This window comes from Drosophila novamexicana, unplaced genomic scaffold (genome assembly GCF_003285875.2).
Source record: "Drosophila novamexicana strain 15010-1031.04,08,12 unplaced genomic scaffold, DnovRS2.1 tig00000644-arrow-pilon, whole genome shotgun sequence".
NCBI classification, from domain to species: Eukaryota; Metazoa; Arthropoda; class Insecta; order Diptera; family Drosophilidae; genus Drosophila; species Drosophila novamexicana.
The window spans coordinates 673,593-689,268 of record NW_020824814.1 but is presented as its reverse complement, the minus strand read 5'-3'; the positions used below and the strand labels follow the sequence as shown (position 1 = coordinate 689,268).

Here is a 15,676-nt window from a genome sequence, read left to right as displayed (position 1 = left end):
TTATTAGCAGCGTGTGTTGTGTAGTAGAGCTGCAAATATGACCATAATCGATAGTAACGATAGGCCATAACGATAATTTTTGATAAAGCTATTACACGCTTGGCTTAAATGCTACGCAATTTTCAGAAAGTGTAAAAATGGGTAACTAAGAAAATTATATGTAAGCTATATTGCTAAAAAAACAATTAAATTTAATATTATCGATAATAAATCGATAAGTTCTAAAAATCGATATCGATCAGTTCTGAAAAAGGTTATCAAGTCTTGTGCCCTATAATTTTCAGAAATTTAGAAATAAATACTTTAAAATAAGTTTTATCCATATTTTTATAAAGTAATCGATGAACATATCGGTAATTCAAGACTTGGCCCTAATGCTAGATTTAGTAAAGAAGTTAAATAAAAAACACTTTAAATTATTATCGATCATTTTTGCAAACAGAACAGGCAGTAAGCATCAAAATTATCGATAACAACTCGATAGCTGAAAAATTATCGGTTTAATAAAGTTGAGATAGAATAGTTGATAGATAACCCAGTTCCAAGATATATCTATATCTTATTATTATAGGTATAAATACAAAATATGATTATCGATAACAACGCCAAAACGGCATGCATTTATAAAACAGTGGACATATAACCTAGCACTTCAATGATATAATACATCATCTTGCTCTAAAACTCGTCCTCCTTGCATTTAACTGATTTTTCGTATGCTTGGGAACATTTGAGCTGCACTTTGGCTATTAATCATAAGTGATAAATGCACACCTACTTTTTAACCCTTTGTTAAACCCTTTTTGAAAACTAGAAAGTCAGCTTTTGGGCGCGTGCTGAACAGACAACTGCAAACTGCAAAAGTCAAAAAGTTGGGTAGAACGAAAAAAACAGAAAAAAAAAAACTGAAATAAAATAAAAAATAATTGCCTGGCCACGCCCACAGCGGCGCTTAGACACACGCATGCGATATGTGGCGAATAATAAATTCTTACCAAAAAAACACCTTTCGCATAAATTAGAAAAGTGTAAAGCCCGGATCCGGGGTTCAGCATTTGCCCTCTGCATGCAATGGGTTAATTTGTTAGGGCGCGACGCTGACTAACCTCCAGCCGAATCTCGGCCAGAAATTGATATGATAATGAAGTGCAACCAGGGAGGGAGAGAAGGAGGGGAAGGGAGCGAGTGGCAGACACGTTTCTTGTTTTGTTTTTGTCCTTAATCAACTTAATCTAAGCACCTGTATCTTTATGCTTTTGTGATTTTCACTCACCTGAGCTGGCCAGCCTGCTGCTGGTGGGTCCGAACATTTGATATGGATCTGCAAAGAGGGTGGCAAGACATTAGTTGTTTTTTTTTTGTCGACTCTAACTCGATTTCTTTTAGTGCACTTTATGCAAATGTTAATGAAGGACCTGCCAAAACGGAATACATTATATTCTGTGTGAGGGCGAGAGCTCGAAAGAAAAAAAAAAAGAATTGTACGTGGGCAAGTTACGTTTCCGCCGATGAAATGAAATGCATTACCGAAACTGCACTTACACACACACACGCACACACACGCACACACACACAGAGTCGCATATCCATTTCAGTTATTATCCGGCGCGCGTTTCCTGCCAGCGCAGCGACTGAGCCAAAAAGCTTAGCATACTTTCAGGCGCGGCGCCCAGCTAAAGGTTAGACTGTTGCCAACAGCATCTTTCACGCAGCACAATTGTCCATAATTCGCATCATTCAGAAAATGCATATATATATATATATCTAGATATACATATATATTCATCAGCAAGCATTGTTTTTTATTTGTACCCCATTGGAAGAGGCAAAAAAGGGAATCATATTTGTCAGCGAATGTATGTAACAGGTGGAAGAAAGCTTCTCTGGTTCTTGTTCAATAGAAAAAGTCTGTCTATGTAAACACTTCCAACTTGAAACTTTAAAATTGAGAGACGTGAAATGGTAAATATATATTCTTCTCTATCAGACGCAGCAAGAGTTTATCATTATATCGATAAATATCGATTTTAAGACCTGCTTTTTAACTTGACTTAACTCGAGAATTATAAAAGCCAGCTACACCAAACTTGGTATGTAGCTTCTCGTGTAGCATGCACAGCTAAGGAATATATCACTTTATGCATAACTATTAAATTTGCTCAGATTGCGCTCAGGTATACACACACTTTTTCATGCCCTACTCAAGCCATGAAAATTCCATAAAGATCGCACAATAAACATCTGAGTTACCTTGGGTTAGTTTTCTAAAGGAAAGAGGGAGTATATTTCTCTCTCTGTAAAAGACGTTCGAGGGTATCTACTAGCCGCGTACTGCCGTCTAGAACGCTCTGCTTTTGTTTTCTACGGGGCTATTGTTCGCGCGCTCTGAACAATTTAATGCGCCGCATAAACAGGACCGACGGCAACTTTGGCAGGCCGACTGACTGGCTGGCTGGCTGGCACGCGTCTTGTTCGGCCACGGCCGTCAAATTTGACAGCAAAAATATATAAAAAACAAGAGGCAGAAGCAGAAAAGCAAGCCAAGTTCTCGGCATCGTTTTGAGTGCGTCTGGGGCTGCGCTCTAATTGAGAATCCTTTATGGCATTTCAATTGTTTCCATTACGCTTCAATTCGTATGCGAATGCGAATGTGAATACAAATGCGAATGTGGCGCACTTTTGTTTCCATTTCAGCTCAAGTGGCGTATTTAAGGTTTGATTTGCGACAGTATTTTCCAAAAGGGGATTTTACAACACTTTAAAAGAGTAAGGCTGGGGTAAAAGGACATAACGCACGACTGGCGGTCGCACACTCTGACTCTGGAGTGGACTTGGCATTGAGTGGTGGTATTTGTTTCAAAAATACAAAAAATCGAAAAACCAGTGCCCGAAACTCGAGTGCCACTTGCAGCGTGCGCACATTTCAAACTTTATTAGTGTTGGTAAACAGCCAACAGCCTCGCTGGCTGCGCCGTGTTTATGTTTGAGTTTGGGCTAAACAAAGCGGCACGTGAGCTCAAGCACCTTCTCCTTAATATGCCTTTAATGCATCCAAACAGCGCAAGGTACTTAACTTTTTTTTTTTTATTTTCATTTTTGTTTTTTACCTGTATATAGGGGCTATATGTATAATAGTACTCACCAGGTTGCCGTAGTTGTGTGTGCGGATCATGTTTAATACTCAACGCATTCGAGCTGTAGCCTGCAAATATTGAACACAAATTTCAGTTGTATTCGAAGTGGGAAAGTAAAATATTGAAGTAAAAAATAAAACTGGCAAGAAAATTAAAATAAACCGAGAGTAGAATCAGGGAAATATATAACGTTAACAGATATTAAAGACAGATGAGCTTCTAGCCTGGAAAGTATATAAATATTTGTAATGTGCATAAACAGACAAATAAGCTGGATATGTTAGCCTATCTATCTGTATAAATCCATTAATTTCATTAGCTATAAGGTTCATAAGGTTCAGCTCAGTTGTCAGTTCAATTTTTTAGCCTTAGAATACAATTCCCTTTATGTATGTGCTTATGTCTTTTCTCCCCATCCTCAAATTATAAATGTAACTTCTAGAAAATTTTATATTACCTATTGATTTATCTATCTATCTAACCACATCAATATTCTCTCCCCAATTTGAATCGAATGAAGTTTGATTAAGTGCAGATCTAAGTTCTCTTAGATTTTCAGATTGTGAGTGAAGGGACAACTATCTGTAACAGGTATTGCCTGGATTAGCTGAAGATGAATGGGTCTCAGTTTTGGTTTCGCATACTCGATTTTAATACATTTAAAAACTCAAAGTTTTTGGGCACTCGAGCTGCTCGAGTCGAGTCGATTCGATCGAACTCACTTCCAACGCGAACTATTTCGATTGTAAGCGAGCTCATACATGTATTACCTCACAGCACACAGTTAGCTCGAACATGTTGCTGACTCAAGCAGTTCCAACTTCGTTTGCGATGAATATCTTGAGGTTTGATAAGTGTTTGCGTCGTCTTGCATAAAGCTCATTAGCCTGTTTGATGGAAAGCTAGCCAGGCGTAAAGTCAACCAGTTGTCGGTTAATATTGTGAACGCCATAACACTTGTCATTTGAACGCAATCAAAGGCATCAAATTCAGCCGCAGCACAAACATTATCATAGTTCTGTCATCAAAGCAAATCACAGCCCAAAGGCTATGAAGGACGAGGAGGAGGGGGGGAAGGGGGACTGTGATATGAGCAATCCTCTCCAGCGTCGGGCTCTTTCATTTTAATGGAATATGATTGTATGGCAGGCAAAACAATGCCGCTGGCAATTCAATTTAAAATGCGATGAGATCTCTGCAGAGACGGAGAGAGAGAGAGAGAAAGAGAGAGAGAGAGAGGGGGAGAGAGTGTCAAAAAGCGTTGAAAGTTGCGGCAAACTTCACGCTCCATACAAATTAAAGCCGCAGGCAAAGAACTGCGGGCCAGGGGCATGGCTGAGTGCTTGTGCACCGCCCGCTGTTGTTTTCGTTGTCACTCATTGTGCAAAAAATACAACAAAAAATATCTAGAGAAAAGGAGAGAGACTGAAAGAGAGAAAGGGAGGAGGAGAGGTACAAGTTTTCTCTGTGACATTTTGGGTTTTACGCTTTTGCGTGGCCACTCAACTGCGAAGCGCACAAAAGATGCCCGATTGCATTTGAGCGGGGCGAGGGGGTGGTAGGGGGAGAATTTGTAAGGGCGGGGGGTGTTTGGGTTGAGTTGGACTTTCTGTTGTCAGAGCCTGGCTGGCAGCTAAACAGGCGCAGCCAAGCTGAAACTTCATGTTAAAACGCTTTACAGTTTGTCGCTCAGATTTGTAGCCGCAAGGCAAAGATCGTGCGGGTTTCTAGTGCAAAGTTGTTTTTGTTTTATCCTGCTAAAGGGTTTTAAAGGGTATGTGCTACGCGTAAAGAAGACATCGGCGATTCTATGAGGTATATATACACCTCGGCATAGGCAAGTCCTTCTTTCCTTCTCTTTCTTTCTATGTCAATTAGTCTCTCAGGGCCTTCGAAACTTTTAGTAGATCTATCTTTCTGTTGTAGTCAGAACCACACTTCTATATAATATAGCTGCCATAGGAATAATACGTCATATTTCCAGATAACTTGACCAAACTCGGCATCTATAAGTTAAACCAAGTTCTTTTCATATGAGCTAACCATTTTCCATATCCCTCCTCTTATTCTTATCCTTATCCTTACTATAACTCGAACTTATCCTTATCCTAACTATAACTGCGAACTACCTTATCCTTATCTTATCCTTATTATAACTTCGAACTGCCTAACTACCTATCCTTATCCCTATCCTTATTGTAACTATATAAAAGTAATATATCTCGAAACATAATGGATCTATGGAAAAGTGTTTTGTTTCTTCAGTTAGCTATATCCAACTCATCTATTCCAAGCCTCGTTAATGCCCAGTCTCAAGCCCCTTTTCTAGCTGACTTTATTTCCTTTTAAATTGTTGGTGCCTTTCCTAACTAGCCTAATGAGCAGGTTCTTCAGTTTGGCCCAAGAGTCAGACCCTATGCGTGTCTCCACGCTTCATTTGACACCCCTTCGCCACGTCCGGGGCTGACTTTTGGCTGACAGGGACACGTGTAGGCAACACCTTTTCGATTTTACATTTCATTTTTTTGCTTGTTTCCCATTCAGGCTTGTTGCGTTTATCAATAGATTGAACAGCATTTTGCACGGTTCGTTGGGCTCCTTTCAGTGTGTGCATGTGCGTGTGTGTGTGCGCGTGGTGTCTCTTTTGCATGCCAATCAGTGTGTACACATGCATTTATTTATTTATTGGCTTTTCAAGTGCCCTTTGCTTGATTTGTGGCCAATAATTTCATATAATTTTGAGCTGTTGGTAAAACTTTTTGAATAGATCTTTTCTTAACTTCATATCATTCAAACTTTTGCGAGTGGCAAAGTTTTTACAGTTTTGAATTGAAGCAGGCTTCTGGAAATAGGTTTATCCTAACCTAAAATATGAAAATCCTTCCGATTATTTTCGGTTTATCTTGCGATTATTTTCGACTAGAAGCTTACTCAAGAAAATGTTTTATCATGTAATAAAATTTTACATTTTCTTTTCTCTTATAAACTAGCAATAGTATAGACTAGCTAACACACATTCTACATTCTAGATTTTGATTTGAGAAAAAATAATATTATCCCAGTTTTCTTCACTTTTTTCAAAGCTAATAAAAGCAATTTAATCAACTTAATCAGAAATGTTTTGTCATCTAGTTTTAAGTAATAATCACCTTTATATTATTTCTAATTGAGAATCTCAAAATTTCGAATTATATTTTGTTAATATTTCGCTCTTTAGAACTCCGAAAATATTTATTCAGGAAATATTTGTAATAATTGCAACGAAATAATTTCAATATTAATAATTATAACATTGATAATAAAAATAATAATAATATTAATAATGATAATAATAAAAATGATAATGATATTAATAATAATAATAACAATAATTGCTGGATCTTCGCTTGATCAATGTGTTTCGTATTTCTTGTGGATTATTTCAAACTAAATCTTGTAAAAAAATGATATACTATGAAAGTTTTCCTTCTACGCTCTTTTGCGTTCCGTCGCGCTTTCATTAGTCTAATACTAATAAAATAAACAATAAAAAAGAAATTGGACTAAGAGAAAACGATAGGAATGCTTAGGTAAACAGGACATCTATATAATGCCGAGAAGAAAGAAAACATGAAAAATATATAAACAGAAATCTTGATTCATTCAAAAACTAAAAAGTTGTCTAGTTTCAGACATTAGACATTAGACATTATTCGAATCAGAATTAATCCATTTCTAATATCAATTTACACTCACCTTGCGATTGTGTGGAGCTGTGCGAGCCCCACGACGATTTGTACGAGGAATCTGCAATAGAAGAGAACAAAAAAAAAGGAAAAATCAGTAATCAGAAATTTTAAAGTTGCACGAAAAACGTGAAGAAAAAATGGGGAAATGTCAGGAATTGAAATTGGAATAGAAAATTGTACTCGACTTAGACTAGCAAAGTTCAGTTGGGTTTGTTTTGCGTAAATATAAATATAGATAGATATTTATATATGTATATTATTGATTTATTTACTTGGATTCCATGTGGGATTGCCCATCACCGTTGGCCGGCTGGATTCACACATTGCCCACTCACCTGCGAAGAGCATTGAGAAATTGCTAAAGCTGCCCGTGGAGCGTGACAAATAATCAGCGGATGATTTAATGTCGAGCATTGTGGTGGCAGCGACGGCAACCGCCGGCGGTGCTCCTGCTGCTCTTCCGGCTGCTACAGTTGCTCCTGGTCAGAGCAATATGCCACGACGGAAACAAGGACACACACGTAGCCAAATTTAGGCGAGTCTTTCAAGAGTTTGTTTCTTCAATTTCAAATTGAATTTATTTGTTTGGCAAAAAGTCAACGACGCGCCGGAAAACGAAACGGAACGGAACGGGAAAAGTGACGATCGGAACCGGTTACCGTTACCGGACACCTCCACTTCCGGGCCGAGCTAGCCAAATGCACTTTGATTTTAGAAACCGACTGCACGCGCCCGCGTCTCTCTGTGTGTGAGTGTGAGTGTGTGTTGATTTATATATGTGTCAATCTGTGACTTCTAAATCGCGTATACGCAGCGTAAATCACTTGCAGAGATGCTTTCGGTGAGAGCCGGATTGCGTCCGATCTGTGGCACGGCAGCGTAACAATTGATTTCATTCCGTCGTCAAATCGCGCATATCCTGGCCCAGCTACCGGGCCAGTGCCCAAAAGTAAAAATAAAAAAAAAAGAAAACAACCCCACGCAGCAGAAGGGCGCAGGCTCAGCCAGTCACAATGTGGGGGTGGGTGGTTCGGGCTGGTTGGGTGGTTGCTGCTGCTGCTGCTGCTGCTACTTTGTGTATCTATCTGTCTGGCTGTGAGTGTGCGTGTGTGCGTGTGTGTGTGTGTTGCTGGCTCTGTTTGACGACGACGACGTCGCTGCTGTTGTCCTTTATGCGCGCCAGGATATACTTAGGTTATAATCCACACCAGAAAGGCAGCCACCCCTTTTCCGTTGAAACACCAATCAGCGTTGAGACAAGGTGTGGCCTAGCTTTGCACACACATACACGCGCATACTCTCACACACACACATACAATCTCTCTCATACACACATACAGTCGCACGCAAGCTTTTTGCAAATGGCTTTGACAAAACAATTTTTTTTTGCTGGCGGCTATTTTTAGAATCTTTACTATCGATCATTTTGCTCTCTCTCCTAATCAACTCGCTCGCTCGCTCTCTCACTTTTGTTCTCTCGCTCTCTCTCTCTCTCCTTTGTCGTTCTCTATTTGTAGGAGTTTACCGTTTCCACTTGAAATCCAGCCGCAGCTTTCGTTCAAATTTTCTGTGCTTATAGGCAGCCACACTTGACGCTCTCTGCCACTGCCTCTCTCTCGCGCTCGCTCGCTCACAGCGCTTGTGCTGCTGCTATCTCGCTCGTGCACTGTGTGTGTAGGCACTCGTTGCGCTGGCGACGTCGTCGTTGGCAGCGACTGCACTGCGCTGTGGCGTTGCCTTTTTAGTGGGTGACACGAAGCAACAAGGACGGATGTATTATCCACTTCCTTTTTCCTTCCACCAAACACAAGGATATTACCGTTTCGTCGTTCGCGGGGGGGGGGGGGGGGGGGGGGGGGGGGGTGCGGCAGTCGTGTGTGTGTGTGTATGTGTGTGTGGGGGTTACGGGGTAAACACCTGAAAACAATGGCTTGATGGCCATTCAAGCTGCTTGTTGCGATGCCAGAATTGTGGCTCAAATCGACAATTGTTGTTGGCGCGCGCTGATTGCAAAAGCCTGCGCCAACTGCCGCTGTCGGCGTCGCTGTCGACGTCGGCGTCGCTTCAAGCTGCTCAAGTGCAATTTCTCTTGTCGCGCTGCTAAAGTCAGCTGCAAGCTATGCAAAATAACTGATACAGATACAGAGACACACACGCATACACAAGCACATATACACATGCACACACACACACACACACACACACACATGCACTTTGCCACTTGGCTGGCTTAATTAATTTTTGAGATCATTGAAATTGTTTTTTATTTGCCCAACTCCAAAACTCATTTCAGCCTTTGGCTAATAAAAGCCCCATGTGCCCTATGTGTATGTGTGTGTTTGTGTGTGTGTGTGTGTGTGTGTGTGTGTGTGTGTGTGTGTGTGGCTAATTCACAGGCGTCAACATACAAATTGCAGCTGCTCAGCCACATGCAGGTGCCCAGCAATAGCTTTTTATAGTTTTTTTTTAGCCTTTTTTAGTACTTTTTCTTGCCGCTAAAAACAAATTTCGCTTTTCGCAAAAAGTTGGCAACTCAAGACGTGGGTGTGTGTGTGTGAATGCGTGTTTCTGTGTGTTTGTGTGTGTGTGCTCTGCCTTGCTTTGACAAGCAGTTATTTAATAAAAGTTATCTGGAGGACGGCTTCAACTTTGGCTTGATGGCAGCCATTTAAAATCTCATATGCACTCGGAGCTGCGTGGGTCGCTTTTGAAGTAAAGCAAACTAATTAACAATTCGATATTTAATAGAAAACTAAATTTAACCACAGCTTGCATAACCTGCCTAAACGCAGATGGACTGTAGTATAAGACAGGAGTATAAGACAGGAGTATAAGACTTAGCGATTCTCTAGCTTATGATGTAAAGCAAACATGGAGCAATAACTCGTTTAAGTGGAAATAGTTAATAATTAAAAAAAAACATACATTTTGTGACAAATTCCAATAATTTGATATCGCAATCAGTTCTTATTTAATATAAGCAAAAATACTTGAGTCCTTTAAACAAAATTTTTAAAGTTTTCAAAGAAAAATTTAGACTGCTTCCAAACTGTATTCGTATATATTTCAAGAAATATTTATTTATATATATCAATATGGACTCGTCGTCTAATCAGAATTATATGTAACTTCTGAATGTCAAAGCGAACGTTAAACAATTCGCTTGCTAATTGTATTTCCTCAGCAAGAGTATCTATACTTGGAAAATCTAAAAGAAAATCTGCTCAGCTCCTTTAACATAGCTTTACATATACATACTCTCTCTTTCGCTCAGGGAAAAAGTGGTATATTGGTTAACTGCAATGTCCGAAGAAATGTTCTCTTTGGTTCAGTTCACGGTTCGCGGCAACTTCACAGTTTACAGAAACGTTTTGTTGGTTCAGTTCACGGTTGGAAGCAACGTCTCGACTTAAGATTCGGTTTCCAGTTTTCTACTTCAATAAATCAAATTTTGCAATAATATTTTAAAATATAACAAGAAACCCATTTTGTTTAAATTTATATTCTGTTTCCGGCTTAGGTTTCCTTTTGTACCCCTTTCACCCACGATTCAAGGTTCGGTTCATGGTTTATAGAATAATGTAAGCTCAGACTCAAACCAGACTCTAGTCTAAAACTGGTTTGCAGCCTTGATTATGGCACTTAATAAGCGTCCCTCGTAGCTAAATATGTGTGTCTACAAGTGCGTGTGTGTGTGTGTGTGTATGTGTGGAAACCCTTGCTAATGGAATCTAAAATGGCTAAATAGCAATTAACTGTTCTTGGCTTTCTGGCAGCCAAAGGCGAATGGCTCTGAAGGGCAGAGTTTGCTTGGGGAGAAAACTAAGTTCACTTGGCTCAAATGTTTGCCGCGTTGCCGCGGCGCTGTATGTGTGTGTGTGTGTGTTGGCTGTGCGAAATTTAGTTGGTATTTTAATTGCATTCATTATGTAATTTCATTTTCACGCTTGTGGCAAAACTTTAAATTAATTTCTTTTGTGGCGCTGTTTCCGCCATTTTGCATGCGACCCCCCCCTCCACCCTCCTTAGACCCTCCCTCAGGCCCGCCCCTGCGCCTACCACATGCGGCATTTCCGTGGAGGGGGCGAGCTATTTAAGCCGCGGTTGCTAAGACCCTGACGCTGCCACGCCCACACTTGAGGCGTACTGCGAAATGCGTCATCTTAGCGCGGACAGCAACCCACACCCACACCCACACAGCCCAAACACAAACCCCAAGCCCTGGCCCAATGCATCAAGGTTCGTGTTCCATTTGTTTGTGTGCAGCCAGAGAAGTCAACGAAGCGTCAAGACAAACATGACACGAATGTTGGAGAGAGCGTGAGGGTGCTGAGTGTTGGTGAGGGGGGGAGTGCGGGCTGACAGGGAGCATATTGTCAGTGTTGGGCAACCACCAACATTTGCAGTTAATAAGAAACGCAATCAACGCTGCGATTTGTTTTCTCAAGCTCAATAAAGTAAAGTCGGGAGTGTGAGAGAGAGAGAGAGAGAGAAGGAATACGTGTGTGTGTGGAAGAGAGCAAGCATGCTGCTAATATTACGCGCGCCTGTGTCTATGCAACAAAAACAAACTGCCTACAATAACAACAGCAGCAAAAGCAAAAGCTAAAAGGCAACAACAACAAGAACAAGGAGCTGCGCCCGCACACGTGGCCATTAATGACGTATGAATGATATAACACGCGACGGCACGTGGCCAACTGGCCGACTGCCTGCCAGCGGCATGACAGGACGCATTCTGCAGCTGGGCCGGGCTGGACAGGACAACTCCTGGAGTGATTGCTCCTTTACTTGGCACCCGTTGGCGGCCCTTTAATACCCGCGCCCGCCTTGCACGGGCGACCCGTCGGATTGCTCATTTCGCCTGCAGCAAGAGATTTTTATGCGAGTTGTGTTTTTGTTCTTTCTCTCCTGCTTGTTGCTGGCCAGAAATGCGTATTGTTATAATAGGTATTATAGAGGGTTATGAAAAGCTTTACAGATGTGTCACAGACTACAATAAGCTAACTTGGACTCATTGCATAAAAAAATATCGATAATTCAAAATGTTTGTCCTAATTGACTAACTTATTGGTTAAAGGCAAACATTTGTTATGCAAATTTTCAAATCGGTTAAAAGAAAATGTATGCCTAGAACATTGATGACACAATTGCGAGAGATCTTCCATATTCGATAAATATATATCGATTTTGTGGAGTAGGTAAAAGTGATCGATAGTTTGAAATAACTTGAAAGTTAATTTCGTATGGAATAATATGTATATGAATGCAATCAGACTTCATATTTATCGATTTCGTAAATACAGGGAAGCTGATCGATAATATAAAACAATTTTAAGGAACATTTCTAATAAAAGGACATGGCTATAGACGGCAAAGAAGCACATCTTTAACCGATATTTATCGATATCGACAGAAATGAGAAAACTGATTGCTAAAAGGAAAGAATTTTTATCGATTTCGTGAAAGTCAGAAAAGTGATAGATTATTTAAAATAAATTTAAAGAAATTTGTATATAAAAGAACATTAATATTTCGAGTTTTCAAGCAAACATTCTGACGGACTAGGCCTCGAATCGATATTTATCGATCAAATGGAAGTCAGCACATTTATCGATCATTTTAAATAAATTCACGAAGCTTTTAATGTGAATGAACAATTGTATTTTAGATTTGAAAGCAGTCATACAATCGGAAGGAATAAACCTCAAATCGATATATATCGATTTTATGGAATCTAGGAAGTTGCCTGAATAGGGAAATCAATTTGATATAATTTCAAATTTAAAGTCCCAGCTCTCATCCCTCACAGCACAGGGTATCTAAATGGCAACCGTAACATTTACTAATCGAAGATGCCTGCTTGGCCTTTCGATAGCCCAAACGGATATGTGACGCGCTTAAGCATGGGTATATCGATTCGCAATATGTAAGGGCATGCGAATACAATGCATTGTGTTGGGACTTTTGCCTGGTTCAATAATTTGTTAATCAAATGGGCGGCAACGGCTATAAAGTGAAATATTCCATAAATCAACGCCGAATTTGCCTGCAACAATGGGTAAAGTTTTATTCTGGGGGGTAGTACGCGTATGAAAAGAAACTAGACATTATATGGGTTCTATTGTTGTCAATGCTTGGGCAAGTGGAAAATAAATGTACTTGAGGCAGTTGAGTCAGAATAAGAAGTATTTCTAATACTGTTTTTTTATAAGGTCTTGAGTTGTGGTGAGGTCTATATCCTATTTTTCTATAGCTATATCATAGTTAAGAAAGAATTAGTCATAATTCAATGGAAGAATTAGTTAATTTATGATTTGAGGAACCATGATCCTCAAGACCCGGGATTCGGAACCCGAACCTCGAATTCCCGGGTTCAAGTCTGGGGTTTTAAATGAAGACCATAGCGGCCAGTTATCCTGATACCTTATAACTATAGTTCATATAGTATTTGTGAAGATTTTGATAGGAATAAAACACAATATCTAGGATCTAGGTAAGGTAAGGATAAGGTTAGGTGAGGTTAGGTAGTGTTAGGTTAGGCTACACTTAGTTAGATAGGGTTAACGGCAGCTCGAAAAACTAATCAAAGTATTTCCCATTGTTTTGGTTCATAGAACAAAATGCCAAAGTGCGAAGACTACGTAATATATATTTGACCAACACAATTGAGTTATCAGATGAATGTATCGACAAGGTTTCCCAAGGAAAACAAATATCAAAAGTGAAAATTGTAATAAAAACAAATTAAGAGCACGCAGAAGAAAGCATATTGTTGGTGTCCCTTTTTATGCGCGGTGTCTAACTAAACAATGGGCGCAATAATTGCGCAATCGAAACGGCTGGGAAAGTGTTGGCTAACGGCGCAAGGGGAAGTGCTGTAAAGTAGGGTGGGTGTACGGCGCGTGGTGCGTGGTGCGTGGTGCGTGTTGCGATTCCTGACTCCGATTGCCCGACGGTTAACTGCAACGTTTGACTTGTTTTCGAATATGCTGAAATTTACTTCTTTTTTTTGAAAGCTAACATATTCACACGCCAAGGGACTCGAGGGCCAAGTGACAACAAACAGCAAACAAACAATTAACAGACAACAAACTACATTTGGGGGAGGGGATCGCAAGGGGTTGAGGCCGAGGTTGAGGTTCACGTGGCTGGCGGGGTCATAAATAAAGTCGCGGTTTGACTCGTGCGACCCTCGCGCCGCGCTGTCAATTGGCCCGATTGACTTTTGGTCATAATTTTTAGTCTCACGCTCGCCCCGCCTCCACCCTACGCAAGTCTGGCAACGCTTGAGATGTGAAAAAAAAACGAACTAGAAAGAAGCAACCGAAATGAAAAGTGCGACACAATAAATTGTTGAGGTCGTAGCTCATAAATTCAATTGACAACTAAATTGCAGTCGCTTGGCCACCGGAGACGCTTCGACACGGCCACCTCCGGCTCTGGCTGCGCTGCGTTTCCGGCGGTAGGTGCAAACGACAAGGTTGCCAGAGTGTTTTCTGCCACCGCCTCCGGCTACGTCTCCGCCGTTGCCAGTGTTGTTGGTCGTCGTTTCTAAACTTTGCAAGTGCGCGTGATTTTTGATATTTCATGTCGGAAGCGGGTCATTTTCAGCGGCATAAATCACAATGGGCCCGCAACGGAAGCGACCTGTTGCCGACCACTCTCTCCCCCCTCCCCCTCTCTCTCCCGCTCTCTATTTCCCTGACAGTTTTTTTTTCCTTTAAAGTTTCGCTTTTAATTGTGTTTTTAGTTTATTGCTTAGGCAAATTGTTTTTATTGGCGCGCAAAAAATCAATGCACAACTAAATTAGCAACATTTTCCAGCTTGTTGCCGTCATCAGCATTATTATCGAGCAGGAGGGGGGGCGGCCTTTTCTAGAGGGGGGAGGGTTGGGCAATAACAATAACAACAATGAATTGATTTATGAGCAACTCGTGCACAAATCTCAGGGGGTTGCCATAATGACTATGCTGGGAGTTAAGTGAACCGCGAAAAGGGCCATGAATAAAAATATTTGGACATCAATAGAAAGCATGGGAAAAAGTTGCTCAAGCGCTTGAACTTTTGTGAACCAGGCCAAGTCATGCTCATATGTAATTTTGACCAAAAAAAAAAGAAAGAAAAAATGATTTCATTTTTTAAGCATTTAAAAAAGATGAGCGCATAAATTGAAGGCGCAGCGCGTCAGTGCGCGAAGCTGTCAAAAAGGACGCGGCGCAAAGCGAAGAAGAAGCAGCCGAGCCAGTGTTGCCAACGTGCGCCAGTTGGCACAGCACAATTTTCAATTTATTTTCACAGCCTGAAACAATTACGACAGCAGCAGCAAAAAAAAAAATGAAATACAAACTGTGCGCAAATGAAATCAGAAATTAAATTTGAAGTGAGCAAAACATACGGCGCCCCCGCACAGCAGGGCCAGGGGGCTGGCAGGAGGGCAGGGGACGGGAAGTGTAAAACGTGCAACACTGGCACAATGTGGGCGTACCCTCCCTCTCTCTCTCTCTCTGTGTGTGTGGGTGTGTCAGAAGTTAAACACCCGCTGGGCGTCCAGGATGGGGTCTAATGCCGTTCACAGATTATCAGATTATGCTGCAAAACTTGATGAGAGATGCGCCGCGCGATAGGCAAATGTTTGTACATTTGAAAATTTCATTTAATTTTAATTAAATCATTTTATATTTTACAACCTTTTATAATTATAGTTGAGAGTTTTTAAATTCGTTTAATTCTTGAATGGTTCCACTGTCAAATATTTAATTGGCGCTCTCAAATATAAGGCAAGTAGCATCAATAGATGAGCAAATATTGGA

General features: G+C 40.7%; 1 protein-coding gene across 2 annotated transcripts in view; it reads right to left on the bottom strand.

The window, feature by feature from the left end:
- LOC115762654 (DNA-binding protein D-ETS-3) overlaps positions 1–15,676 on the bottom strand; it is a 30,858-nt gene that overhangs the window by 8,321 nt on the left and 6,861 nt on the right. Inside the window, exons 4-9 of one of the 2 annotated variants that reach the window (XM_030704960.1) lie at positions 14,291–14,302; positions 10,871–10,894; positions 9,271–9,279; positions 6,870–6,920; positions 3,143–3,202; positions 1,274–1,321 (exon numbers count right to left, since the gene is read on the bottom strand). In XM_030704960.1, coding sequence (XP_030560820.1) covers positions 1,274–1,321; positions 3,143–3,202; positions 6,870–6,920; positions 9,271–9,279; positions 10,871–10,894; positions 14,291–14,302 — 204 coding nt within the window. Of the gene's footprint in view, positions 1–1,273; positions 1,322–3,142; positions 3,203–6,869; positions 6,921–7,197; positions 7,277–9,270; positions 9,280–10,870; positions 10,895–14,290; positions 14,303–15,676 lie in introns of those variants that run through there. The other variant, XM_030704961.1, reaches the window with a different exon arrangement.